Source organism: Podarcis vaucheri (assembly GCF_965113315.1).
Source record: "Podarcis vaucheri genome assembly, chromosome: 12".
Taxonomy (NCBI): Eukaryota; Metazoa; Chordata; class Lepidosauria; order Squamata; family Lacertidae; genus Podarcis; species Podarcis vaucheri.
The window spans coordinates 26,763,630-26,790,837 of record NC_138750.1 but is presented as its reverse complement, the minus strand read 5'-3'; the positions used below and the strand labels follow the sequence as shown (position 1 = coordinate 26,790,837).

At 43.0% G+C, this 27,208-nt stretch overlaps 1 protein-coding gene and 1 long non-coding RNA gene across 10 annotated transcripts in view; both read left to right on the top strand.

The window, feature by feature from the left end:
- The window catches only part of LOC309515603, a 224,086-nt gene that overhangs the window by 112,974 nt on the left and 83,904 nt on the right, over positions 1-27,208 (top strand). The window lies entirely within an intron of this gene.
- The window catches only part of CREB5 (cAMP responsive element binding protein 5), a 271,795-nt gene that overhangs the window by 169,176 nt on the left and 75,411 nt on the right, over positions 1-27,208 (top strand). For all 9 annotated transcript variants that reach the window (XM_082193487.1, XM_082193489.1, XM_082193486.1 and 6 more), the window contains 2 exons: positions 21,480-21,606; positions 22,581-22,691. In XM_082193487.1, coding sequence (XP_082049613.1) covers positions 21,480-21,606; positions 22,581-22,691 — 238 coding nt within the window. The remainder of the gene's footprint in view (positions 1-21,479; positions 21,607-22,580; positions 22,692-27,208) is intronic.

Here is a 27,208-nt window from a genome sequence, read left to right as displayed (position 1 = left end):
AAATGTTCCTTGGCTGTTCCAAAGTTTCTGTGAAGTTATTTTATTCAGCCCAACGGATTAAGGGGGAAATTTATTGTTTTCCTGACTATGGGTGCTTCCCCTCCAGTCACCGCAAAATTTAAATGTCAGCCCATGGTGTCTGTAACATGCAACTTGTGTTTCCTCTTTTCTGACTCGTTATTTAAGATGTGGAATTGAACATAAGATTCATGATAGGTCAGACTGAAGGTCAGTCTAGTCCAGCCTACTCCCCACCCACCCCTCCCCACTGGCTGGCCAGATTCTTCTAGAACAGGGGCAGGCAACCTAAGGCCCGGGGGCCGGGTGTGGCCCAATATCTTTCTCATTCTGGCCCGCAGACAGTCTGGAAATCAGCATGTTTTTACATGAGTAGAATGTGTCCTTTTATTTAAAATGCACCTCTGGGTTATTTGTGGGGCCTGCCTGGTGTTTTTACATGAGTTAGAATGTGCCCTTTTATTTAAAATGCATCTCTGGGTTATTTGTGGGGCATAGGAATTCGTTCTGCCCACCACATGGTCTGAGGGATGGTGGACCAGCCCAGGCTGAAAAAGGTTGCTGACCCCTGTTCTAGAAAGCCCTCAAGGAGGGCATGAAAACAGTAATCCTCCCTCTGCTCTTATTGCTCCCCAAAACTGTATTAATTGCCTTTGAAAATTGATGTTCTATTTAGCCACCATATAGCCTCCATGTTGTTGTTTAGTCGTGTCTGACTCTTCGTGACCCCATGGACCAGAGCAGGCCAGGCACTCCTGTCTTCCACTGCCTCCCGCAGTTTGGTCAAACTCATGCTGCAGCTTCGAGAACACTGCCCAACCATCTCGGTCCATGGAGTTTTCTTGGCAGGGATACTGGAGTGGCTTGCCGGTTCCTGCTCCAGGTAGATCACATTTGATCAAAACTCTCCACTATGACCTGTCCATCTTGGGTGGCCCTGCACGGCATAGCTCATAGATTCTCTGAGTTATTCAAGCCCCTTCACCACGGCAAGACAGTGATCCATGAAGGGGTATAGCCTCCATACATTTGTCTAATTCCCATTTAGAGTCACATAATCCTGGGGCCACCACAAACACATTATGAACATAAGCATTCTCCTTGTTAGATCAGACCCAAAGGTTTATCTGGTGTTGTTTTCAAACACGGACCACTCAGCTAGCAAGAGAGGAAACTGCTTTGGTCCATATCTAGCTCAGTATTTCCAAAATGGGGGGCAGCAGTTCTCCAGGCTTCCAGCCAGGGGACATTCACCATTTTATCTTGAGATGCTGAGGATTGGATCTTCTGTATGGAAAGCAGAAACTCTACCACTGAGCTAGAGTGCTTATGGGAAGCCTGAAAGGAGGACATGAAAGCAATAGCATTCTCACTTGGATCTATGGCAGTGAATTCATAAATGGACCATGCAGCATGTGATGAAGTGCATTGGTTTTTGTCCTGATCTTATTGCCAATACATTTCATTTGGTGAACCCGAGTTCTAGAATTATAGGAAAGCAACAGAAAAGTTATTTCTGCTCCCTTTCACTGCTGCATGTGCACACTATCAGGTACTGAATGGGATCTTTCCCCTCACCCCTAGCACCAGCGTAACATAATAGGATGAAATATATTTTTTCTCCTTCTACAATGGATCCAGTACATTTTCTCGAAATTCGTTGCAACAATATATCACAAACACGCTCTGTTTTTCAATGAAAAGGTTGTTTGATCGTCTGCCATGGAGTACATTTCTGGCCTCTGCATCTCAATAAGAGCTGGAAAAGGTGCAGATGAAACAACCAAATTGACCAGGGAGCTGAAACATCTCTCCCATAAAGAAAGGTTACAATGTTTGGGGCTTTTTGTTTTTGTTCTTTCTTTAAAAAAAAAAAAAAGGCAATTAAGTTTGGATATAATAAAGATATACATGATGTGGACCAAAGTTGACAGAGAAGTTTTTGTTATTCTCCCATAATATTAGACCTAGGAGTCATGCAAGTGAGGCAGCCTGGCAGGAGACTGGAGACAGACAAAAGGAAGTCCTTTCTCAAACAGCACAAAGTTAAACCATTAAATTTGGTATGGCTCCCAACTTAGATTATTGATCGCTTGTTAATATTTACATGTACAGTAACCACTTAGAATACATCTATGAATTACATATTATTTCCAGCTCTTTGAGGAAGATTGAGAGTGTTGTAGCTCCTTTAGAAACGAAGGACATGTCCCGATACCAGTTTTCCGAGCAATGAGAGCTACAAATGCAGAATCGAAGCAGGAAGTATCTGAATATACAAACAGGAATGGTTTTAGCTTCCTTATGTGGAAGCACCCTCTTATCTCTGTTGTCAAAGATTTCGTTGAAAAGCCACACGTCAGTCTAGAATTTCCATTCATTTAATGTGGGTAGGGATTTTAAGCGTTCTGTCTTGGTGGTGGTGCCTTTGTTTTAGGATTGCCATATGTCTTCTATTCCCAGGACATATCCTCTTTTTCACGGGCACATTCGTCATAGCGGCCCATAGTTAAAAGTAGAAGTTGGCAAACATGTCCTCTTTTTTGCTCTTCACAATATGGCAACCCTAAGAAAACTTTTCAGGTTTGTGTATTGATTATTATTGACCAACATTTTCCAAAGGATCGAAATTAAGGTATGCAAAATAGCCATATTTGCAGATCCTAGCCTGTTCATAAAAGATGTTCTTGTAGGCAAACCCCATGATGAACATAAAAAAATCATCAGTTCTGGGTTCAAGGGTTATTGGGGGCTGGGCAATTTGCCACCATAGACCTGTTCTTCTTTCCAAGGCACCACTGCCCACTCATTTGCCCCAGTGCCCAATCCATACAACCACTCAGAAGGGAAAGTGGAAAGCAGGTGGAAGATGCTGTTGTATCTCTCCACCCTTGCCATTGCTTTCTTGCAGTGTTATTTTTTCTAGAAAAAGAAGAGGTCCTGGAACTCACCATGAATGCCTCCCTTGTTCTGTTATAATGGCAATGGTGCCCACCTGAGAGTTCTGCCTGGGGGAAAAAAGCTCTGCTTTCATGACTGGAGGCAACAGGTGAACAGAGGTAGAGACAGCAAACAGAAAGAGGAGCAGGAATAGTAGTCTGTGTGCAGAATGGCGCTGGGCTCTCTTTAAGGGTACAGGCCACAACAGACACCCAATGAGGCCTACAGCTGACATCCAAGTACAGTGGTACCTCGGGTTACATACACTTCAGGTTACAGACTCCGCTAACCCAGAAATATTACCTCGGGTTAAGAACTTTGCTTCAGGATGAGAACAGAAATCGTGCTCCCGTGGCGTGGCAGCATCAGGAGGCCCCATTAGCTAAAGTGGTGCTTCAGGTTAAGAACAGTTTCAGGTTAAGAACAGACCTCCAGAACGAATTAAGTACTTAACCCGAGGTACCACTGTACTCAAAAGGCATATACCCAAAAAAAAGATATTTGGGGTGAGAAAAATAATGCCTTAATGGTTGCGTTTTAGAAGAAAGCCAGTGGACCTTTTCTGCCAGGAAATATAGGTAGCTCTAAAATATGTACGGCTAGAATACCTGGGACAGCTAAGTCCGTAGAGCATGGGACTCTTAATCTCAGCATCAAGCCCCATGTTGACCAGAAGATCCCTGCATTGTAGGGGTTTCGACTAGATCAGAGGTGGGCAACCTAAGGCCCATGGGCTGGAAGTGGCCCATGAGGGTTGCTTAACTGGCCCATGAGCCACCCCCAAACCGAGCCGCCCACTCAGAGAGTCCCGGCACGCTGTGCTAAACCGGTGCATGGAGACTCTCTTCCATGTCTTCTGCACAGGTGCAATTTTCGGTGGCTGGGCATGCACAGAAGCGATTTCCGGCGCCGCAGACATGTGCAGACGCAATTTCCAGTGTCGTGCTGTGCCAGTCCAGCCCACGGAGGATCTCTGTGGGAGTGATCCAGCCCATGCCCAGTAAGCCTTGCCGACCCCTGGACTAGATGACCCCCAAGGTCCCTTCCACCTCTAAAATTCTATGGTTCTACGATTCTAAGGTTTCTCTGCAGGTTAGTAAAAACTATGGGATCTGCAACTGTATTTGCATTTGTCAAATAGTAGGAATTCTTGCTGTGAAAATGCTCAGAACTTGTGTTTTCCTGACAGTGATACGGTGACGCCCCTTGGTGGCTCCTCCTCTGCATCTTGAGGCATGTAATTAAAAAAATAAAATAGTGGATTAGCTGAAGCATGTGTTTACGTGATTGTGGCTAATGTCAGAATTTTAATTGACTTTCCTATTTTTCTCGATCTGGGGGCCATATCATGTTCCAAGGACTTCGTTAAACAAAAGGCTTGAAATACGTTTCAAATTAGAAAAAGAAAAAAGAAATGCTTAAGTTAATAAAGATGTGGGATTCATTTACAAAGGAAATACGGGCCACGGGCCAAGAGCAAGCCAAATATTTTGCCAACAGTTTCCCAGTTTACCATCTTTGCATATCATTGCCTTCACCAACTCTCATAACACTGACATCTCTCTTTAAAGATTGAAATCTGGTGAATAACTGATTTAGGTTTACCTACTTGAAATATTTTTTTATTAGAAGACCCTATTTTATTTCATTATACCCCTGGACTGAGCAGCTAAATACAAGCACATAATTAATGTTACTATATTCCTAAGTAAAGGGGGCATTATTTTCCCAGGCAAGGCCTAGCTCAGCTTAGTCCTAAACCACCTGTTGCATGCAAAATATGTATTACCCTGAAAGTCCTTTTTGAAAATGAAAAGCCACTTCTAGAGGGAGCAGTTGGGATAGCAGATAGGTGGTAAATGGGGAGACTTCCAGACTTCCCTGCCTGCTGTTTTCCCTCTTCAGATTACCTTCCTCCCCAAGTGACTTTCCCTCTTTGAGTTTCAAATGTGTCCTTGGAATTGTGATACAAGCAGACACTTTTCCAGTCACCTTCCCACAGAAGCAAATTTTCTTCTCCAGGAAGGAAACATAGGGCTTCAGTTTTGCTTAGGTGTGTAACGTAAGTGTGCCCCTCTTATTTGATCTGTCAGCAGTTTTTGATACAATCACCTATGCCATGGTGTCCTCCTGAATTGTGCCTCAAAGTTGGAGGCATTGTTCTTCAGCCGTTTTGTTCCCACCTGCCTATTCCAGAGGGTAGCACTGGGTGACTGTATGTTGCCCCACCTCCTGCCAACTATGTTGTGGTGTCCCGCAGGGCACTCCTTTGTCCCCAGTGCTTTTTAGCATCTATATGAAGCCATAGGGAGCAGTCGTCAGAAGATTTGGCGCATAGCATTTGCAGTATGCTGATGACACAGCTCTACTTCTCTGTATCATTTGAAGCAGGAGTTTATGTGCAAGTCTTGAGCTGGTGTCTGGATAACTTGGTGGCCTGGAAGTGGGCCACTATGGAGCAAAAGGAAGGAAAGTCTGGAAAATTAGACATTTGCCTGTTCTGGACAGGGTCATACTCCTCCTGAAGGAGCAGATACATAGTCTTGTTTATACTCACTGATTCATCTTTGTTACAGTCAAACCTTGGTTGTCCAAAGTAATCCGAAATGTTCGACAACCGAGGCACAGCTTTTGATTGGTTACAGGAGCCTCCTGCACTCAAACGAGTAGGATAGCATAAATCTGTGACTAATCTATTTATATTACTTGTGTAGGTGTTTTGAGGGCACACACACACACAGTATCTTATGAACCACCCTGAGAGAATGTGATGCAAGGGTGATTATAAATCCAATAAATAAATAGATAATAAAATTTGGTTCAAGTTTTTATTTTCTTTAATTCCCTGTCCCAGACATTATTTATTACTTGCTAAGTCTTGTGAAGAAGAAGGACCAAACATTTTAATAACGCCTCTGTGACGAGTAAGGAGAGGAAGATAAGACTAGTCCCAATGCTGAAGGGGACTTGTTTAAGAGAATGAGAATTTAGAAGCCTGAGTTATGAGACATTTCAGGGGGGAAATCAAAAGTATTGATATCCAAATTTCAACATGCTGTCTTTTTCACATAGTATGGTATCTTTTTCACATGGTACAGGGCATAGGGTCAGTTGCTAGTAAACTGTTCTTACACTTGAATAGTATATATTATAAAGGATTGGATATGCTGGTTTAGTGAGGATGCATTGGCCAACATTACCTTTTATTTTTACTTGTTTTGCTCACAAGCAACTTCTGGTCAGCTTGTTTGTTTGTTTGTTTGTTTGTTTGTTTGTTTGTTTGAATGTCTATAAGACTTCTTACTTGCCTTTCCCCATAAAGTCCCATGATGCATAGGACTTTAGAATGTAGAATTATAAAACCAAATAAAGGCAATACAATTGCAATATAAGTACTGTAAAACTGTTCCAAGTACAATAAAACGGTTTAAATGCCTCATGTTGTTTCAGTGTAACAGTAGTTTGATTTGGATAGCAGACGAAATGGTCCACAGGGAAACAGATAAGTGTGTGTGTGTGTGCAGTTTGTCTTTTCTTAGGAAAAAAACAGTTGAGAGAAGCCTTTCTATCTTTTCCTGGCTGTGGGCTTTGAACTCTTTATAGAAGTGTTCCATTTTGTATTCTTTCTCCTAATAATGTGTCAAATCTTCACCTCACAACCGGCAATGATTCATGGAAGTCAACAATATTAACTAGGCTTACCTCAACTTGAAACAACCGTGGTTCATTAATTAAAGTTGGACAGATCTTCTGTTTTCCTTACGTGAAATTATTCAGTAAATAATTGGGAAATTTAAAAGGCACTACTTTTGCCAGTAATTTGGGTCAGCAATTAAGATCTATCAGTATCAATTATAATCTCTTATTTCTACTTAGCCTCTTGTTGTCAGTATGAGTTGCTTTCCCCCATTTTTTGCCAACTTTTCAGACAAGGTTTCATTTAGTCACAGTAGCTGATGGATGACTGAACAGAGTGTTTGCATTGAATTCTGAAAAATCTGTGGGTGACATCCAAAGGTGATCATCACCACTGGAATGGAGTTCTCCTCACGCAGTAGGACTTCCTCCCCCCAACTGCTGCAGTTCCCCATGCACACCCAAAAAGGTGTTATGGGGGTCAGGATTCCCCAAATCAAATTTGGGAAAGGGGCTGCAATGGAGAGGGAAAATACCAGAAACTGGTATTTCTGACTTTTAATACAAACCTATCTCCTTATCACGATGACTAGAAAATTAGTGGCCTGGACTTTTCTACATAATGCCAAGCTTATAATGAACAAGATCATGCCAATTTGAAATTGAAACACTTTATTTTTTCCAGTAGCACCTTAAAGACCAACTAAGTTAGTTCTTGGTATGAGCTTTCGTGTGCATGCACACTTCTTCAGGTATCTGAACTAACTTAGTTGGTCTTTAAGGTGCTACTGGAAGGATTTTTTTTTTTTTTGACTGTGGCAGACCAACACGGCTACCTATCTGTAACTTTATTTTTTAACTGCTTGAAGGATACAGGAAGGACTGTGAATGTTGTCGCTTTCAGCTGGAAATGGGTATAGGTATGAAGAAGTTGGTTTCTGTGGAGTTTTCCACAGAAAAGGATAAAACTCCACAGAAAACACCGCCTTCGTACCTATACCCGTTAATAGCATTCTTTCTGAGTAAAATGAGGCAAGTGAGAGGCAAATGGGAAAAGGAATGTTTCAAGTTCTGATGGGAGAAAACAAATTGAAAATAGTCTCAACCAGAAACTCGTTATAGTTAGTACTCTGCATCCAGAAACTTGCATTTGCTAGGGGGGAAACTGTATTCTTAGCTTGTAGTATTAGCCTTTGACTTCCAAAGCAAGCATAGAGAACCTCACTAAGAAGACACTTCCGTTAACTGTAGAGCTATAAGTTTGGACTCTAATGTACATGTTCCAAAGTCAGGGAAACAAAATTGGAGCCATTTCCACCCTCTGCACGCTATGTATACTAATTTTGTGTAGTATTACTGTCTTGTTCATCTAACTAGTTCCATTTGTGGATCTGCAATTCTGGAGCCTTTTGCCTCTCCTATACACCTGTTCTTTTATCTCTATTCCTATTTTAACATTTCCTTAAGATATATGCAGCAGGAAATACCACTTTGGACCAAGTTGCCAGTTGCTCCAAAAAGTTAGAGGGAAATAATCCTGGAGAAATGATGGTGGAACAAGCAGGAAAGAAGAGGCAGATGTTTCACAGAAAAGCTGGAAATTGTGCAGTCTTGATGCAGTTCATATGCCACTGGGTTCTTAATCTTTTGTTGTTGTTTTTTTGTTGTTTTTCAAATTTCATTCACTTATTTTCTTTTAACTTAGGGGTTCTTAATCTTTTGGTTAACCCACCCTTGAAAAGGATTACACCTGGTCCACTCTGGGACAGTGCAGATTTACCCCTAGATACTAAGGGTAGATCTCATTTTATATGTTGAGCAATGAAGCCTATTTTTCAGTGGGAAACAAGTGAGACTCACTGAGAACAGATCCCTGATTTGTGCATGCTTTGTGTGCATGGTGTTGATGGTTCAGAAGAAGAGTTGACTTCATATTTTATATGCATTAGCACTTTCTCATGAATAGCTGAGATACATGTTTATTTGTAGTCATAACTCTACCACAAATTAAAATCAGACTCTTATGAAGAGAAGCTCAAGGAGATGTCAGAAATGATACAAAACGACACTTAACTCCAAACCCCAGACACCACATTTATCCAAAGAAAGGGATAAGACTACAGTAGGAATAAGACCAGGAGCTGAGTTATTTTCGCTGATTAAATTTTCAGCCACAAGCTAAAGAACAAACAGCTGCTAGATACTTCTGTCTAGTGTAAAGTATTTTCTCACATTTTTCTTTTATGCTCCTAGTTATAACTGCACACATCCAAGCACAGTAGTATAAATTTATTCTTGGTATATATGGGAAATGCGGGGTACTTGCAGGGGACAAACTTCCAAGCTTTGTGCCCTTAAATTTGCTTGCTAAATAATCCAAAAGGAAAAAAAATCAAAAGCACAAATGCATAGTAATCACTCCAAACCAGGCTTCATAAGTTCCTCTTCTTCCACAGTAATCTGGAGGTTCCTTAGTTTATCCAGTAAAATTTAAATATCCAAACACCCATGGCACATAACTCAACAGCATTTTAGAAAAGTAGTAGCTGAAGATTCAAATTCAGAAAAAGCTAGGCAAGTCCCTACCTGTCTTTCCAAAGTCCCTCTGAATTCAGGGCATGGTGTGGTGCACTGGGAGTTCTTACCTGATCCTCCAATAGCTAAGTCGCTGCCTCTTACAGGGACAGGTGAGGTGGTGAGACTGGTGCAGTGCAAATGCACTGGCGGAGCCAGTCTGGCACTCCTGCTTGTGTGTTTGCACTGCACTGACCTCCAGCCCCTCCCCTTTCATTCAAGGTAAGCAGAACTAACTCAGTTGCTCACTCAGGAGGTTAGCACCGCCACCCCACCCCACTGTCCACTACAGCTGGGAATGTCCCTTGTCTGAAACATTAGAGAGTCACTGTTGGTAAGTGTGGACAATACTGACCCAAATGGACCAGTGGTCTGAAAAGGCAGCTTCCAACACTCCTATTAATTAGGCAGGATGGAAAGTGGAAGCGCTGAGATTTGTAGTCCACTCTAGCAGAGAAAGCACTAATGTATGTAGCAAGACAGGCCAGCTTTGCTGGCTCCCAAAATGGAGTCCTGTCCATTTAAAAATGGAAGCCAACAATATGAAGCTAAGCAAGTGTTAGCAATGATGGCCAGCATAGACCAGGTTCATCGATATGCAATTTGATAGCTCAGTACGTTGAGCAATGATATAAAAACCATGACATATAGTAGTGGACTGTATGTCACTGGAACCATCTGTCGGTTCCAGGGAACCAGGCAGAGGCCTTTTTTTTATAGTGGCATGTTCCCTGGGGAACGCCCTCCCACCAGATGTTAAGGAGATAAAGAACTACACAACCTTTAGACGACATTTAAAAGCAGCCATATTAGAAGTCGCCCAGAGTGGCTGGGGCAACCCAGGGTGTAAATAGTAATAAATTATTATTATTAGACCATTATATATAGATTCCAAAAGACTTCCTATTCTTCCCCCCCTTTTTTTTTTGCTTAAGCTGTATTTTCTTGAAAAACTTTACACACCAAGAGCACAATCTTACAGGAAATTGTAGTAACAAGCCCCCCCCCCCACCTAGAAGTGAACATTAGTGCTCTTGCATAGGTCCCATTCATTTAAATAGGTCCCTCCAAAGGTTCTAGGCCTTTGGCTTAGAATCAATTTGACTCCCTCCCCCTCTTTCTTTCTTTTTCCCTTTCTCCACCTGTGGTGAGGCTGCATTTTAATGTTTTCATATTTTAATGTTGTATTTTAATCTTGTTTTTTTAAGTTGTATTTCAATCAACTTGTTTTTATTATTGGTTGTTAGCTGCCCTAAGCCCGGTCTTGGCTGGGCAGGGTAGGGTATAAATAATAATAATTATTATTATTATTATTATTATTATTATTATTATTATTATTATTATTATATCTGCCTGCTGGTTATCCCTCCCCAAGTCTCTTTCTATATTCCCACTACATATGTGCTCTTGTGACGTTTTCTTCAAACCCATTTTGACATCTTGAGCAGTAAAATCCCATGACACAGTTTGACTTCAAACAAATACACTTACATAACCACATCTGGGACATACGTTCAAGAAAACGAAAAAGAACAAAGCATTGAGCAAATGGAGTAAACATGGAACTAAATGAATTTAGGTTGGGGCCTAAATCTTTCCCACTACTTGGATCTGGGAAAATGGTGACAGATTTCTCCTGAGAGTTTCTACACATTGCTACATTATGCCCCTACTTCATTTCAGTGAAATAAAACTCATTCTCAGTTTGTTAATGCATACTTTAAACCATGCGTTTCACCCTAGTACAGAGAACCACATTTTCAATGGCTCCATTAGATCAGAAGACCACCATTCACATTGCGTAGATAGGGGAGATTTAAACCTATTGCCAAACCATGAATTGCTACACAAATGTAGCAAACTGGTTACATGGCATAACATCAAACTATGGTGAAAGCTTGAACTCCCTCTTCCCCTCACACATGATGATTCGCTGACCACATCCTGGTTTGCGGCAAACCATAGTTTTCTGTTTCGTCCAAACTATCTGTCTGTGAGTTCTGCTTGTCCTGCAAACTAGGATGGAACCATAAGCTGACGATTTCAATAGAACAACAACACTTGATTTACCTTTAAAAGGCGTAGGAGATGGTAAATATTGACTGGGAGTGCTCATTCACATGGTGGTTTAGGGACCTTTTCTGTAGTGGGCTCATGGACCTAGTGGATATGTAATGTGCAATTTTTGAAAACTGGTGCCTATTTTAATCTTGATTGTTTAATTCTTTTTAACATTACCATTCTGGGTTTGTTTGGATTTTTTGTTTTTGTTTTTTACATTGCAGTTGAATGGGTTTTTTTGCTTTAGGCATTTATTGTTCACTTTTGATGTGAAAGTAGAAGAGCGGGATATTATTATTGTTGTTGTTGTTATCATCATCATCATCATCATCATCATCATGACTACCACCACCATTGGGTTTGGTGTTATGTGTGAATCAGCTCATAATATTATCCATGAAATGAGAGTTGCATTAAATACATTTCAACCTTCTCTTTCATTACGCATGGAGAGCTGCGCTTTTGTGCTTCTCACCCAGTATCCCATATGTAGAGACTGTTACTACTATACTTTGCTTTGGTTGTTGAGCCGCCATAGGGACTGTACTGACTGTGGAGAGTTGATACAGCTTGTGAAGGTGAGTTGAGAGTTGTGGGGCTGTAACTGGATTCACAAGGACGTGGGTGACGCTGTGGTCTAAACCACTGAGCCTAGGGCTTCTGATCAGAAGGTCGGCGGTTCGAATCCCCGCGACGGGGTGAGCTCCCGTTGTTCGGTCCCAGCTCCTGCCCACCTAGCAGTTTGAAAGCACGTCAAAAGTGCAAGTAGATAAATAGGCGGGAAGGTAAACAGTGTTTCCGTGTGCTGCTCTGGTTTGCCAGAAGCGGCTTAGTCATGCTGGCCACATGACCCAGAAAAAGAAGAAGAAGAGTTTGGATTTGATACCCCGCTTTATCACTACCCAAAGGAGTCTCAAAGTGGGTAACATTCTCCTTTCCCTTCCTCCCCCACAACAAACACTCTGTGGGGTGAGTGGGGCTGAGAGACTTCAAAGAAGTGTGACTAGCCCAAGGTCACCCAGCAGCTGCATGTGGAGGAGCGGAGACACGAACCCGGTTCCCCAGATTACGAGTCTATCGCTCTTAACCACTACACCACACTGGCAAAAAGTGTCTGTGGACAAACGCTGGCTCCCTCGGCCTATAGAGCGAGATGAGTACCGCAACCCCACAGTCGTCCACAATTGGACCTATTTATCTACCTTTACCTTTAACTGGATTCACAGCTATTGTTGGGAAGCAGCCTAATTTTGCTGTTTCCAATTTTTCCACTTATTTAGCATTTGCTTTACAAGTCTGTTGCTGGTGCTCTGTTGCACTCCGAGACCACATTCTCCTGCAAGGCTTTTCCCAGATCTTTTTTTTGCTCCCTGGGGCTCGGCAGCAAATTTAGAGTTTCCTACTTGAACCACAGGCATCCCTCAAGCCTCTCACATGCCTACATTGTTTCCAATAGAGCCGCGCAAGGAGCCCGCTAATCATTTGGAATTTTCCCCCCTGGGAACCCAAAGGTCAACAAGGATATTTTTAAAACTGTGATTCTGAAGTCTAGATTACAGTTCGGCCTCTGTTTTTTCAGCTTTATATTTGCTTAATGGAATTTGTGTGGAGTAATGCACTTACATTGCAGTCAAGCATAGTTTGGATGCCACCTGGCCGGTTAGAGCATAGAAAAGCATTCAGGGAAACACAGAACACTGGAGAGAGAGAGAGAGAGAGAGAGAGAGAGAGAGAGAGAGAGAAGTCAGATTCTGATTTTAACCACCTGTTCTGGACACTTGTTGCAGAAAGCAGAACGAATTCTTAGTGACACAAGCATCTTGACCTCATGCAGCCTGAGGCAGATGAGAGTTATAGTTCACAACATCTGAAAGACACCAGGCCGGACGAAGACTGACCCAGGGGGTTTTTTACAACTGCCAAAGCACGGAAGTGTGCCAAGTTATCTTGTTCATGAGGGGGAAAGTACATGTTACACACAAACTAGAAGCCCTTTCGGCTTTTCTTTTCTTTTTAAATATGAGTTGGATCCAGATTTAATCATGCTTAAGAGTAGTTGACCCATGCTTAGAGTACAGTCATATACCTCATGTTACATCCACTTCATGTTACGTTCTTTCAGGTTATGTCCTGCGGCGACTCGGAAGTACCAGAAAGGGTTACTTCCGGGTTTCACCGCTCACGCATGCGCAGAAGCGCAAAATGATGTCACGCACATGCACAGAAGTGGCGAATCTCAACCTGCACGTGCGCAGATGCGCTGCTGCGGGTGGCATTCTTTTCATGTTGCGAACGGGCCTCCGGAACGGATCCCATTCGCAACCAGAGGTACCACTGTAGTTAAGTCCTACCGATTTCAATGTGTGTACTCAAAAGTTGCTGGGAGTCTCAAGTTGGCTGTTCTGCGCATGTCCAGCTTGCAGGCTTTCTGCAGGCACCTGGTCAGCCACTGTGAGAACAGGATGCTGGACTCGATGGGCCAGATCCAGCATACACATCTTATGTTCTTTTTTGGGGGTGGGAAGCTTATTTATTTATTTTTCACACACACAAAAACACAAAAAGACAATAAATTACTTTGTCCATTGGCTTCCCGTCCTCCCCTTCCATGGTTTCAATATCTACCCTTGGATGCTGTATATATTTCGCATACGCTATTCAATACATCCATTTTAACCTATTTATCTTAATAATTAGCACCAATGCTCACATTTCAAATGCTTCTCGCGTTTTCAACTTTGCTATAATCGTTCTTTAAATACTCAGTAAAAGGTCCCTGAGGATTTTTTCATCATTTTGGCCTCCAATCTTTGCTGTTAATCTTGCGCATTCCGCATATTCCGCGTCATTTTCAAAAGCCGTTCTTCCTTCTTTGGAACTCTCATGTTACGTTGTTAAGTTGGGTTCTAACCCATTATTTTTAAGATGACTGGCTTCTTCTTCAAGTGAAAAGCAGCTTCGGAAGGACATGAGTTTGAGTGGAGGTGGGTGGGTGGAGTGCTTAACCCATGGGTAGGCAAACTAAGGCTCGGGGGCCGGATGTGGCCCAATCACCTTCTAAATCTGGACTGCAGACGGTCCAGGAATCAGCATGTTTTTACATTAGTAGAATGTGTGCTTTTATTTAAAATGCATCTCTGGGTTATATTGGGGGCATAGGAATTTGTTCATTCCCCCCCAATATAGTCCGGCCCCCCACAAGGTCTGAGGGACAGTGAACCGGCCCCCTGCTGAAAAAGTTTGCTGACCCCTGGCTTAACCCTTTCCTCACTGGCTGCTTGTCGACTCCAAAGAACTGTTTCCCCAGCTGCATTTTCTTCCACAGGGTTACAGTTGTCAACCTTTCCCATGGGGGCAGGAGCAGCCTGACCGTGAATTTTAGCAGAAAAATGGCTGGTGGGGACATTATTAAATACAGTGGTACCTCAGGTTACAGACGCTTCAGGTTACAGACGCTTCAGGTTACAGACTCCGCTAACCCAGAAATAGTACCTCAGGTTAAGAACTTTACCTCAGCATGGGAACAGAAATTGCGTGGCGGCAGCAGGAGGCCCCATTAGCTAAAGTGGTACCTCAGGTTAAGAACAGTTTCAGGTTAAGAACAGACCTCCAGAACGAATTAAGTTCTTAACCCGAGGTACCACTGTACCTCCTTCCTTGCACAGCTCTTCACTTCAGAACTGCACTGTCCTGAAAATGTTTTTCAGTTAAAGAGCAATGCTTCCTTACACACATTTTAGCTACAGTGAACTCTGTCTGAAATGTTAAAATACCTCTGAACCCCCAAAGAAGAATGTTCAAATTCCACTTTGTTCAACCCGGGGGCATAGTTACTTCAGTTTTGTCTGTATATTTATAAATCAATGTAAATAAGAATATGAGTCTGCTTTAATTTACCAGAGCCTTGATGTAACCGATACTCAGAAGTGCAGAGCATTAAGCTTTGTAAAGTGCAATATTACTGCAGGGCACATGTCCAATTTTTAAAACACTATATAGATTGGAGACAGATGAGCTTTTCAGAATTATTTTAAGGCCCATTTTGATTAAATGCCTTAGATGCAGTTTCCAATGGAAATTAATTTCATTGATGTGAAAACAAATGGACTCCAACCCTCAGAATCAGCTGCAAGTTCATGTTCAATGCAGCACTTGAAAGGGAATGGAGCAAGCCCAAATTGTGACTGGGAAGGAACGCAGACTTTTATATGCTTTGCTGCACAAATAGAATCACTTTGTTAAAGCTTCACATTGGAAGGGTTTTGTATACAAGCGAGAGAGTATGTATGTGGTGTGGCGGGGGGGAAGAGGGAACGGGAGGGGGATGTTTAGAAAAAGAAATGTACATGCAGAGACCTACGAGGTGTGAGTAAATGCATTTGTATGCAGGCCTTTAAGGTAGCCTTTTTGCTGCCAAATTGGTTCCCATTCATAAATGATGAACCTTTCTATTAAAATGTTAAACGTACAAGTCAGGTATTTATATCCCCTCAACCTACCGGCAGTCATCGCTTCTGAGCTCCCAGATGGGCATTCAGCATTTGTCAGGTGCGATCCATTGTGCTGCTCACAGATCTGTTATCACACAAGTGCCCTTTGCTGCGTATAGTGGTGATTTCTTTCTGGGGATGGGAATGGAAGAATACAGGGACAAATACCAACTGCTATGGCATGGTTATCCTAATTATTTGCAACAAAACGTTGCAGCAGCCAGGCCATGCTATTGGAAAACCCCTTCTTCCTGATATTCCACTATCCCTCCCCATCAACAGCCAGTTAGCTTTCCAATTAACATGCTCAAAACTCATTGGGCTTTGGGGTGGTAGTTTCCCATTAGCATTTTTTTCTAAACAGGATTTTTAGGTCCCCCCCCCAAGCCCTATTGATACCTCCCTCTTGTGCATGGATGGTGCCATTTTGTCCTCATGAGCAATGACTCTGGGACTAGTCCCTTCCTCCAAGGGCTAAAGATACTGTACATGGGATTAAGTCTTTTATTTGCTCCCGTTGACTTTGTGAAATAAATTAGGTTCAGAGATAATGACTGACCCATGGTCTTCCAGTGAGCTTCATAACAAAGCAGGGAATCAAATCAAGGTCTTCTAGTACAAGCCTGACACCTTGTCTACGACACACTGTTAACACATTTGTGCACTGTTACCAGTGGTGGCTGGTGCCCATTGTGACTGGTAGGGTGAAAAGCAGGGAACTCAGTTGGCAGAACATGAGAATCTTAATTTCAGGGTAATGGGCAAAAGATTCCTGCATTGCAGGGGGTTGGACCCTTGTGGTCCCTTCCAGCTCAACAATTCTATGATTCTATGATTTGGTGTAGTCAGAGCCAATGACAGGCAGAAACAGCTACTGTATTTTTCTGTGTATAAGACTAAGTTATTTTCTTAAAGCTTAAAAATTGGGGTAGTCTTATACATGGGTAGTGGTGTGGTTGGATGGGCAACAGGTGGCTGCTGCGAGCTGGAGATTGTCAACGGCATTTTGGCAGGTGATTGGTTGTTGCTGCAAGTTCTGCAGGCTATTGGCTGCTGTGGCAATTGGGTGGGCGATTGGCATTTGCTGTTGGTGAACATGCAGACGATCGGTTGCTTTTTCGGCAAGCCCCCCCCCAAAAAAAAGCTCAACAACTTCGGGTAATTTCCCGCCATTTTCTCAATTTGGAGTCCCCAAAAAGACTCCATATACATAGGAGCGTCTAATACATGGACAAGTATGGAAATTCTGTTTTTGTCCGTCTCCATCCTCTTTCCTGCTGAGTTCTGCAAGGATGACACTGAGATGGAGGATGGGGAGAGGGAGCTGACAGGTTGTGTGATCCCCTGGACTGGTTACAAGTGGGGGGAAAGGCAAATGGGGGGCTAGCCAAGGGGTGGGGCAGTGCCCCATTGGACCCAATAAACCAGTCTCCTGCAGCTGTCACTTAATCTTCTCAACACACATGTGCAATGTGCTTCACAGTGCTTGCTCCTAAGTGGCTTGATTGGAGCCTTGCGGGAGCAGCCAACACTGTGCAACCAGCTCACCTGGATTCCTACTGTTCATTTGGTGATGTTCTAGGTCCTTGCCAAGGATGCTTTTCGTGCTTCCACTTGAGTGCAGCCACGCCATACCCAGTTGGAAGGCACAGGAGACATGTGTGCTTGCTACAAGGATGGGGGACCTGAAGTCCTAAGATGTTGTTGAACCGCAGCTGCCATCATACCTGGCCATTGGCCATGATGGCTGGGGCTAATGGAAACTGGAGTCCACTGATATCAGGAGGGCCACAGATTCCCCATCCCTGGCCAAACAGAAGTCCCAGTTTGTGGTTATTTGGTTTGTCAAAAGTTATGGAAGATAGACCTGGCACAGGAACTCTTTGTTATGGGTACCGGGAGGGGAGGACCATACAGGACCACTTCTCCATCATCAGGCAACTGTCTCTAAAGGAGGAGGAGCTGTAACTCTCACCTTCGCATCCATCATACTGTTGGGGGACAGCGATTGCACGTCCTGTCATCTTTGACATTTTAATTGAAAAGAAAAGCTTAAGCAGGTTTTTAACCTTAAGCAGTGTGTTTTTACAAGTGTATGTGGAGAAATAATCTGTCAGTGCAGAGCAGGCTGGGTGCCACAAGAGTTGGTTTAGTGGTTCAACAATCCCACATTAGCTCACACACCTTGCCTTGTTCCATGCCTCAATAGTTTTTAGTAGAAATGCTTTGCCCAGAGGCATACAATTATTAAGAAAAGGAGACTCTGCTTGCTTAAAGTCTGGAATTATTAGCTCATGGTAACAAGCCTGCACTGGAGAGACTGTTGGGTCTTTGTTTTCATGAGTCTACTGTAATTTGCCTTCTCATTTTAAAGAGGAAAACTTCTGCTTTGTTTGGGAAGTTAATACTGATATACATAATCACTTTGACAATTACTGAAAATATTTGTGCTGTTAAAAACCAGGTTTCAAGGAAAGCTTATGCGCCTTTATACTAAAATTCAACTGTGTGAATCAAGAAAGTGATTTCATTCCAAAATGTCATATATACCAGATGGGTCCGGGCTTCAAATTAGGCAATAACGTATTTGTATTCTAGAACTGGGGAAGAAGGAAGATGTAGCTCTTTTCACACACACACACACAGAGAGAGAGAGAGAGAGAGAGAGAGAGAGAGAGAGAGAGAGACTACGAATGACATGATGATAATGTATCAATTGCAACATTATTTTTTAAAAGAGCAAGGGGCGCCATTTTCATTGGGAAAATAGTGGCTTGGATGGGGGAAGCAAAAAGGGAAAGTAAGGGTAAAGGAGGATCACATGAACTATTCATGCAAGGGCCTAGAAGATAAATGTTAATAAACCTTTTTTAGATATGCAAATAATTCAGATGCTGACTGCCTGACATTATTTTAGGTTGCAGTAGCAACCTTTCTGCAGGTGGTACAAGAAGGCACCACAGCAGTAGACTTCAAGCTTTGTGGCCAGTCTAGATGGTCTATATCCTCAATGTGATCTGCACAGTACCCAGAACACTGTTGTTGCTTTGCAAATATAATGGAGGTGACATTTGAGGTTTCACTAATACCAGCTAACAAGGCTCCTCTTCTGAACTTTGCCTCTTCCTTCCAGGCTATTTACTTCTGGATTCCAGAAACGAAATTTCTTGGGTGTCAGGTGCACTGTTTCATTGGACCTGTCATCGTAAAGGCAGAGGGAGCCCATGTAGTCCCCATGCTTATCCCTGCCAATTTAGACTGTGTGTGCACAATTATTTAATACTTTTGTTAGCGAGCACAGACAAAATTGCGGCCTGAAATTCAAAAGTGTGTGGTGTTTTGTTTTTTCTCCCTCCATCCAGGAAAAACCTGGAAGGTTCCAAGGTGCTACAAGGGGGAGGGGGGGATCCCCAACGAAAACAGTAATTTTCCCAACTGCAAAGCAGATGCAGACTTGCAAAGCTAAGCAGAGCCGAGGGTGAGAGTGAGGACAGCAAAGTAGCTTATTTGCTATTTTTTTAATATACACAAATAATTTCCTTTCTACCCGAGACCCCTATTCCCAGGCTCATTAAATCAATTTCAGAAAACATTTTGGCTCTGGAACATGTAAGTAAAATTCCAACCATATGGGCTCTTGAGGATTACCTGTGCAAACGGCAGAAGTCAAGCCAAAACAAGTTTCTGTCAAATGGCCTAACACCTAAGTTTATTATGAAGGTAGAGAGCTCTGTAAAGGGTCTGTAAGCAGTGCAGAAAGGACTGGCTGTGGGGCTCCAGAAAGTTATCTGGGGGCTGCTTGTTTTATGTCAGTCACCTTGAGAATCAGCTCTCCCTTACACAAAAATATAGTTTCATTGAGTCACAAATGTTAGATTTGATTTTTTTTTAAGGCTCAAGGCGATCTGAAAATGCCTTGTTCAGAGGTAGAGTTTAATGCAGTTTAAAGCCATAGCACCGTGAACCCCTTGATGTGCATGCAAAAAAAGGCCTGGGCATACAAAGCAGAATTTGGTTTTGTGTTTCTTCTTTCAGCCAGCAGCTACTCCGAAGCTCAGCATTTCAAGCTGGCCTTTAAGCCAAGAAATGTTTAAATATCAGCTGGTGGTGCGGCTCAGGGTGTGGAGAACAGTCAAGGGAAACAAACTATTTAATTGTCCATATTTTTCAGTAGAACTAATCTGGAAAAAGTTCAGGATCAATAAAGCCTTCAGCGTAGCCTCCAACTGGTCCGAATATGCTGGGGCTGTCACGAAAACCCCGAAGCCATCACGGCTTCTTACTATGTCATGCAGAGTCCCAGATTCTGCAAGTGGGCAAAGGGAAGGGGGCAGGGAGTGGGGCAGGGAGGGGAGGCTGCCCAGCCTCTCACGGTAACACAGCAGGACCCACAAGGAAGGGAGGGGGCAGGGCACCAGCAGCTGCCACTGTGCTCCTCAGCTCCCCCAGCCAGTACCACTGAATACACCCAACTATGGTGCTGTCAGGAACAGTCTAAGGGGGGGGGCAGTTCACACAGCTACACAGGGGCCCTCTGGCAGTCATAGCCCTCAATCACAGAGACTACGTTGCTGGCACAGAAGTGCCATTTTGTAAACATCCAGCCTGGGTACCCAAGGCAGGCTGATGGAAGCATCACAGTTTTGCCGTATACAGTGGTACTTTGGTAATTGAACGGCTTGGCTCCCAAATGCCACAAACCCAGAAGTGAGTGTTGCGTTCTGCAAACGTTTTTCGGAAGCTGAACATCCGATATGCATTTTGCAGCTTCCGATTGAGTGCAGGAAGCTCATGCAGCCAATCGGAAACCGCACCTTGGTTTTCGAACCATTTTGGGAGTCGAACGGACTACCGGAATAGATCAAGTTCAAGAACCAAGGTTCCACTGTATCATCCAAGGCTCCCCACATATAACCAAGACATTTGCCAATACAGTATTGTCACATACTCCTCTTGGTGACAGGCAATAGGGCAGCTCAGCCAACCCCGCCCTTTTCCTAAATTCCATCAGCAGTGGGGGGTGGGGGGGAGAAAACTAATGTAGGTTAGAATTCCCATATTTTCATCTGAGGGATGCTTAAGTAACAGCTGCAAAATACTCAAGTTCAATATCATTGTACTGAAATTGTTGGTGCTGTTGAATCATACATACACTGAACGACTTGGGTCCTGGATATTTTGTGGAGCACTAACTCTCCATATTGGCCAGTCTGGATCCCAAGTTCAGTCGAGCGGATTTAAGAACTGAAATTTAGATTTAGAAGAGTCATGTTCCTCATGCAAATAAATAAAAAAATATTATTCACTGCTCATATTCAGTCAAAAACAATGCTGAATTCAGAGCACAGTACTGGAGGTTCAAGAAAAATCACCATAAAATAAGGAGATAAGTGCACAATCCTATACGTGTAATATAAGGAAATAAGTGCACAATCCTATACATGCCTACTCAGAAGAGTTTGATGGGATTTACACCCAGGTAAGTAAATGTAGGATTGCAGCTTCCTTCTCAAAATTATACTTTTGGGAAACATTTTTCAGAGACTTTGATACAATTAAAAAAATCAAACTGATTATGCATTAAGTCTTCCCCCAAAACTTTCTGCCATCCTTTCCAACTCTGAAATGAGAAAATTTCACTGAACTTAAAGTTCAAGTACCAGATGGGTTTTGAGTTTTGACATTCATTTTGAAATTGAGTGTGATCATTTTTTCCTTAATATGTCTCAACTCCTTTTTCTCTCTCCCCTTTTTTTCTAGGCCTGTCCCAGGCTCATTATCGTCATTACTGCAACTACACAACCGGCAACGACAGCCAATGCCTGCCTCTATGCCTGGGACTCTACCAAATCCCACCATGCCTGGTTCCTCTGCCGTTTTGATGCCCGTAAGTATGGCTGCTATATATGTGTGTGTGTGTGTGTTATTTGATGGTGTTGGTGATTCAAAGTGCTTTTGCCACCTGTCCCCTAGAAAGGCCAGACTTCTTAGAAACTATATTGTTTTCTAATTTAATGTAAATGCTGATTTAAATCAAGTATGCATTGTTTTCAATTTCATTACTGTATCTCTGCATCCGTTAGAAGAAGAAAAAAATTAAGAGGTCCGCGCATAGAAACCTCTTGGTATTTTTGTTTCCCGATTCTGTTTGGCTGGTTAATAGCTTAGATTCTGTCATTTTTGATTGGCTATGTTTGTTACGCCACATAAGAAATATAACAAAAAGTAAATGAATAGAAAGAAACAGTATAGTTTCACTGAAAATAACACCACGCTTTTTAAAGTAAACAATTCTTGAGCATTTCTCCTGCAATGTGATTTTCAGGAACATCATTTTGGTTTTGCTACATGAACTGAGTATTTAAATAACGTTGTGCCGCAGTAGTCTAAGGCAGGCATGTGAATCCCCCCCCTGCCCCCGCTGTCAGATTCAACAGCTCCATTGGGAAAATCCTCCCATTCCCCCCCCCCCCCAGATCATACATTTTATACATATATCTTAAACAAGTTAGTTTGGGCTGCCCTGACAGCATCAGCCATAATTTTATACAGTGATGTTTTAAAAGCCACTTAACCAAGTGTGTTGTTTTCTAAAAGCAAGGGAAAATCATTATTGAAAGTCTCAAGCCTAGGTGACTAATTTGTTCTTCTGGTGAAGAGGCATTTTTTTATTGATTGTTGGACAAAACAAAGTTACTGGCTATATTTTCTGAAAGCAGATAAATACAGCCAGCAAAAAGTGATGGCCATCCTGCATGGACACAATGAGCCTCGCTTTTGCCTGCTTGTAGAAAGCCTTTGGAAAATTGATCTTACCTTTCAAATGCCATCTGATTTATTTTGCTCTTTATCCTTCTCAAGATGGAACGACAGATGTCTATGAACACCAACATAATGGGAATGCAAGGCCCAAACCTCAGCAACCCATGCGCTTCACCACAAGTCCCGCCAATGCACTCAGAAGCCAAAATGGTAAAATATTGAAAACATATTGTATATGTTGTCTGCTGAAAAGATTATTATGCTCTTCGTCTGTTGGCCTCTGAGGAAAATCCGAATAATTCCTTTCTGGTCATGTGATTATGTGTCTGCTGCAAACAAGTTCAAAGCATGGCTGACTCAGTTGATTTTTTGTGTCTCAGTTGGATAGGGGTTAGATAGGTTGGTCCAGGCGGTGCCTCAGAAATCATGAAGAAAGATGGAGAGAGACAGCGATTGCCATGGGAGCAAGGGACAGGGGCGGTGCCAATATATCTCCTTGCCAAGGGTGCAAGAAAGCCTAGGTACGCCTCTGGATATTGGGCATAGGATATTGCGAGAGGATACTGAGCTGGAATATTTGAACGTTAGCAGTATAATTGCGTACATGAAAGGTTGTATCATGGGAATTGGGGTTGCTTGTGTGTAAACCTCCAGCTGTTCCAACTGCTTAGGGGTAGTTGCGTCTTTCCCTGGCTGAGCAGCCCTTTTGCGCGGCTGCCTCAGTCACTGGCAGAATCCGTCAGTGGGTGTCTCCTAAATTTCCTCCAGCATAAGAATTCCTTAACGGACAACCTCCTCCTCGCCTCCCCTCCGAAGTGCTCTCTGCCTCTCCCTTCTTCCTGGTGTCACCTGGACTTCTTTCCCCAGAGGACGTTCTCTCTCTCCCCTTACTGGTTCCCTCTCCGGCAGAATCTGGGAGCCTAGCCTCTCCACTCTGCTCCGATGTCAGTTCCCTGACAGGTTGCTTTTAGGTGCAAGTTATGAGAGAATATTTGGTGGAGTGGAAGGAGGTGCAAAAATGGTCGGTGCCATTGGGTGCTTGTAGAAATGGCTGGATATGACACTAGGCTGAAGGAATCCCAGTGAGTTTGCTTCCCAAGTGCTTGAATATTTGATTCTCTTGCCTGCGTGTATCTAATGGTGTGTTTTGTTTAGCTTTGTTCTTCAAAATGAATTCTGAGACCTTAGAATATATATATATATAAAGTAGAGATGGGTGAACTGCTGGCGCACGCAACTTTTCCATAAGCTCACAAAAAGTTCTCTTTGACCCACTTCCTCATTAAACTGTGTTTATATATATGCATAATACATATTTAAAGATATATTTTAAACATATTTTTTAAAAATCCAATTTAAATTTTAAAAAATCCGATTTAAATTTAAAAAAATCTGATTTAAATAAAAAAATCTGATTTAAATAAAAAAATCTGATTTAAATAAATAAAAATATCCGTATTTATTTATTTATTTATAAATCATTGATTTTTATCTACCTTGGTTCAAAGCAGCTGTTCTAGCCACCATGGCAAACTGTCTTGCAAATCAGAAACAAGAGCCACAGTTTAACTGTACAATATTAATTTGGGGGGGGGGCGGCTGTGGTAATATAGCCTTCCTTTCTGCAACATGGACAAAGTTACGTACAGGTATTCAGCATTATGAATGTGGCAGTAAAAGGAATGGCAAACTGTGGCAGTAGTTCTCTCTTGGCTGCCCAACCCAGAAGGCCTCACTTTGACGTACCCCCTTGTTCATTCCTCAGAGGAGGAGCACCATCTTGGGCAGCCTGGGCCCCCTCAATATCCCATGACTATGGTGTGCACATGTGCCAGCCATATGGCATTTGTGCAAGATGTCAGCACATCACGTGGCGGGCATGCGCACGCTGCACAACAACAGTCCCCTCAATCATGGGGGCAAGCCAACATGCTTGATTTAGAGTAAGAGGAGTTGGCAGTGAAGAGCTTTGTCTCCACATGAAAATTGTCTCATTCCATCTCAGGGCTTTTTTTCATCTGGAACTCACCGGAGCTCAGTTCCAGAACCTCTCAAATAGGTGCCTTTCCATCATTATAAGAGAACAAGGGAAGCTTTCATGGTGAGTTCCAGTACCTATTTTTCTAGAAAAATAGCACTGCTCCTGCCAGCCTAGCAGTTCGAAAGCATGAAGTGCAAGTAGATAAATTGGTACCACTCCAGCAGGAAGGTAAATGGCATTTCCGTGCGCTGCTCTGGTTCGCCAGAAGCGGCTTAGTCATGCTGGCCACATGACCCGGAAGCTGTACACTGGCTCCCTCGGCCTATAGAGAGCGATGAGCGCCACAACCCCAGAGTTGTCTGCAACTGGACCTAATGGTCAGGGGTCCCTTTACCTTTACTATACCTCATTATTGAGCTAACGCTGTGGACTTCCATACCATCTAGGCTTGCTTGTGCTAGTGTCAATTTCTTCTTTTTATAAGTCTCAAACTACAAGAAGCAGATACAGTGGTACCTCTGGATGCGAACAGGGTCCTTTCCAGAGCCCTGTTCACATCCTGAAGCGAACGCAACCCGCATCCGCATGTCTGCGCTGCACGGGTCACAATTCGCCGCTTCCACGCATGCGCGTGACGTCATTCTGAGCGTCTGCGCAAGCGGCAAAACTCGGAAGTAACGCGCTCCGTTACTTCTGGGTCACCGCTGAGTGCAACCCAAAAATACTCATCCTGAAGCTACTTCAACCCGAGGTATGACTGTACAGTGGTACCTTGGTTTAAGAACAGCTTAGTTTATGAACAACTTGGATTATGAACGCTGCAAACCCGGAAGTAGGCGTTTTGGTTTGTGAACTTTGCCTTGGAAGCCGAACATGTTGAGTTTGTTCCATTTGTAAATTGAGAGCCCTGCTGCTATGGGAAAGCTCGCCTTGGTTTAAGAATGCTTTGGTTTAAGAACGGACTTCCGGAACGGATTAAGTTTGTAAACCAAGGTACCACTGTACATAAAAGTGTTTTCAGGATTCTGATACAGCATTTCTGAGCAGAAAATCGCCTCGGTTGATCAGGGGAGCTGTAGTCTATACCAATACAAAATGGCATTAATAAGTGGGAGACAGGCAGCTGGTGCCTAGCGTTTCATATTGTCACCACATGCTTATAACTGCTTATTGCCGATTTGAAAGAAAGCCGCAATGTGTGCTTTTGAAGTTACTGTTGTTCACCGCAGGAGGCGGAGGAGGGAGGCCTTTTGCCTGCCAGTAGATACGATGCGCACTTATGGTAGACATGAACGGTCACATCTTTAACTCAATATAAATTTCAGCTAGGCAGCCAACCCAAGTCTTTTTAACACCTCAGCTGAAACCACACTCTGTAAACATGCAGTTGGTTGGCTTAAAGCAGCAGATGTAGCCAAAAGAGTTGGCAATGGCAGCCAAACTAAATCTGTGGTCAAGGTTTTTTCTCTGCTGTGTGCCATACCGTAATCGTGATGTGCCAAATAGCAACAGCATCTCCAGCCCAGCTTATTAAATCTTTCTGGATTAGGCTGCCGGCAAGTGTTCCCCCCCCCCCTCTCTCTAACCCAAGCACTGTTGAGCCAAGCAAAATACTCCTTGGCTGAAGAAGAAAAAACACAACATTGGCATCTCTTTCAGAGGCATACATTTCTACTGTTACTTTGCCTCCCCCCCCCCCTTTTTTTAATAGAACTCTTGAGGCTTTAAAACCGAAATTATTGATACATATGGTGAGAATTCTGTTCTTTAATACGTGCAATTAAGTGGATCGCTTTTTAATCTGAGTAAATTTGTTTTGGCTTCAGAGTCAGATTTGCAAAGGTGTTCCTCTGGCAAGCTTTCCCCCCAGCAGATAATTCCAAGAACCGGCATACAACAGGATGCCATTAACCTGTGGACTTAATTACTTTTTGATAGAAGTAGTGTTTAAAAGAATTATAATATGCATTTATGTGCATTAAGCATACACATGCACCAGTCATTCATACAATTTCCCTAAATAGGCTGTGCATTATAAACTGATTATAAGCTAAGTCCGAAAGCTGTGGTTATTACAAATATCAGTGCTGGGAGTCTTCTTTTGCTTTGGATCGTAGAATCTTAGAGTTGGAAAGGACCCAAGGGTCATCTAGCCCAACCCCCTGCAATGCAGAAATCTCAGCTAAAGCATCCATGACAGAGGGCCATCCAACCTCTGCTTAAAAATCTCCAAGGAAGGAGAGTCCGCCACCTCCCAAGGGAGTCCATTCCACTGTCGAACAGCTCCTACTCTCAGAAAGCTTTTTCTGAATGTTTAGTCAGAATCTCCTTTACTGTAACTCGATGCCATTGCCTTAAGTCTACCCTCAAGAGCAGAGGCTATCCGATCTCCTCTCAGTCTCCATTTTTCCAGGCTAAATGTACCCAGATCCTTCAAGTGTTCCCCGTAAGGCTTATTTTCCAGATCCTTGTTCATCTTAGTTGCCCTCCTCTGCATACATCCTGTTAGTCAACATCATTCTTAAATTAGACATAGTGTTCCAGGTGTATCAAGGCAGAATAGAGTCATACTATTACAGTGGTACCTCGGGTCACAGACGCTTTATGTTACAGACACTTCAGGTTACAGACTCCGCAAACCCAGAAATAGTACCTCAGGTTAAGAACTTTGCTTGAGGATGAGAACAGAAATCGCGCAGCAGCAGCAGGAGGCTGCATTAGCTAAAGTGGTACCTCAGGTTAAGAA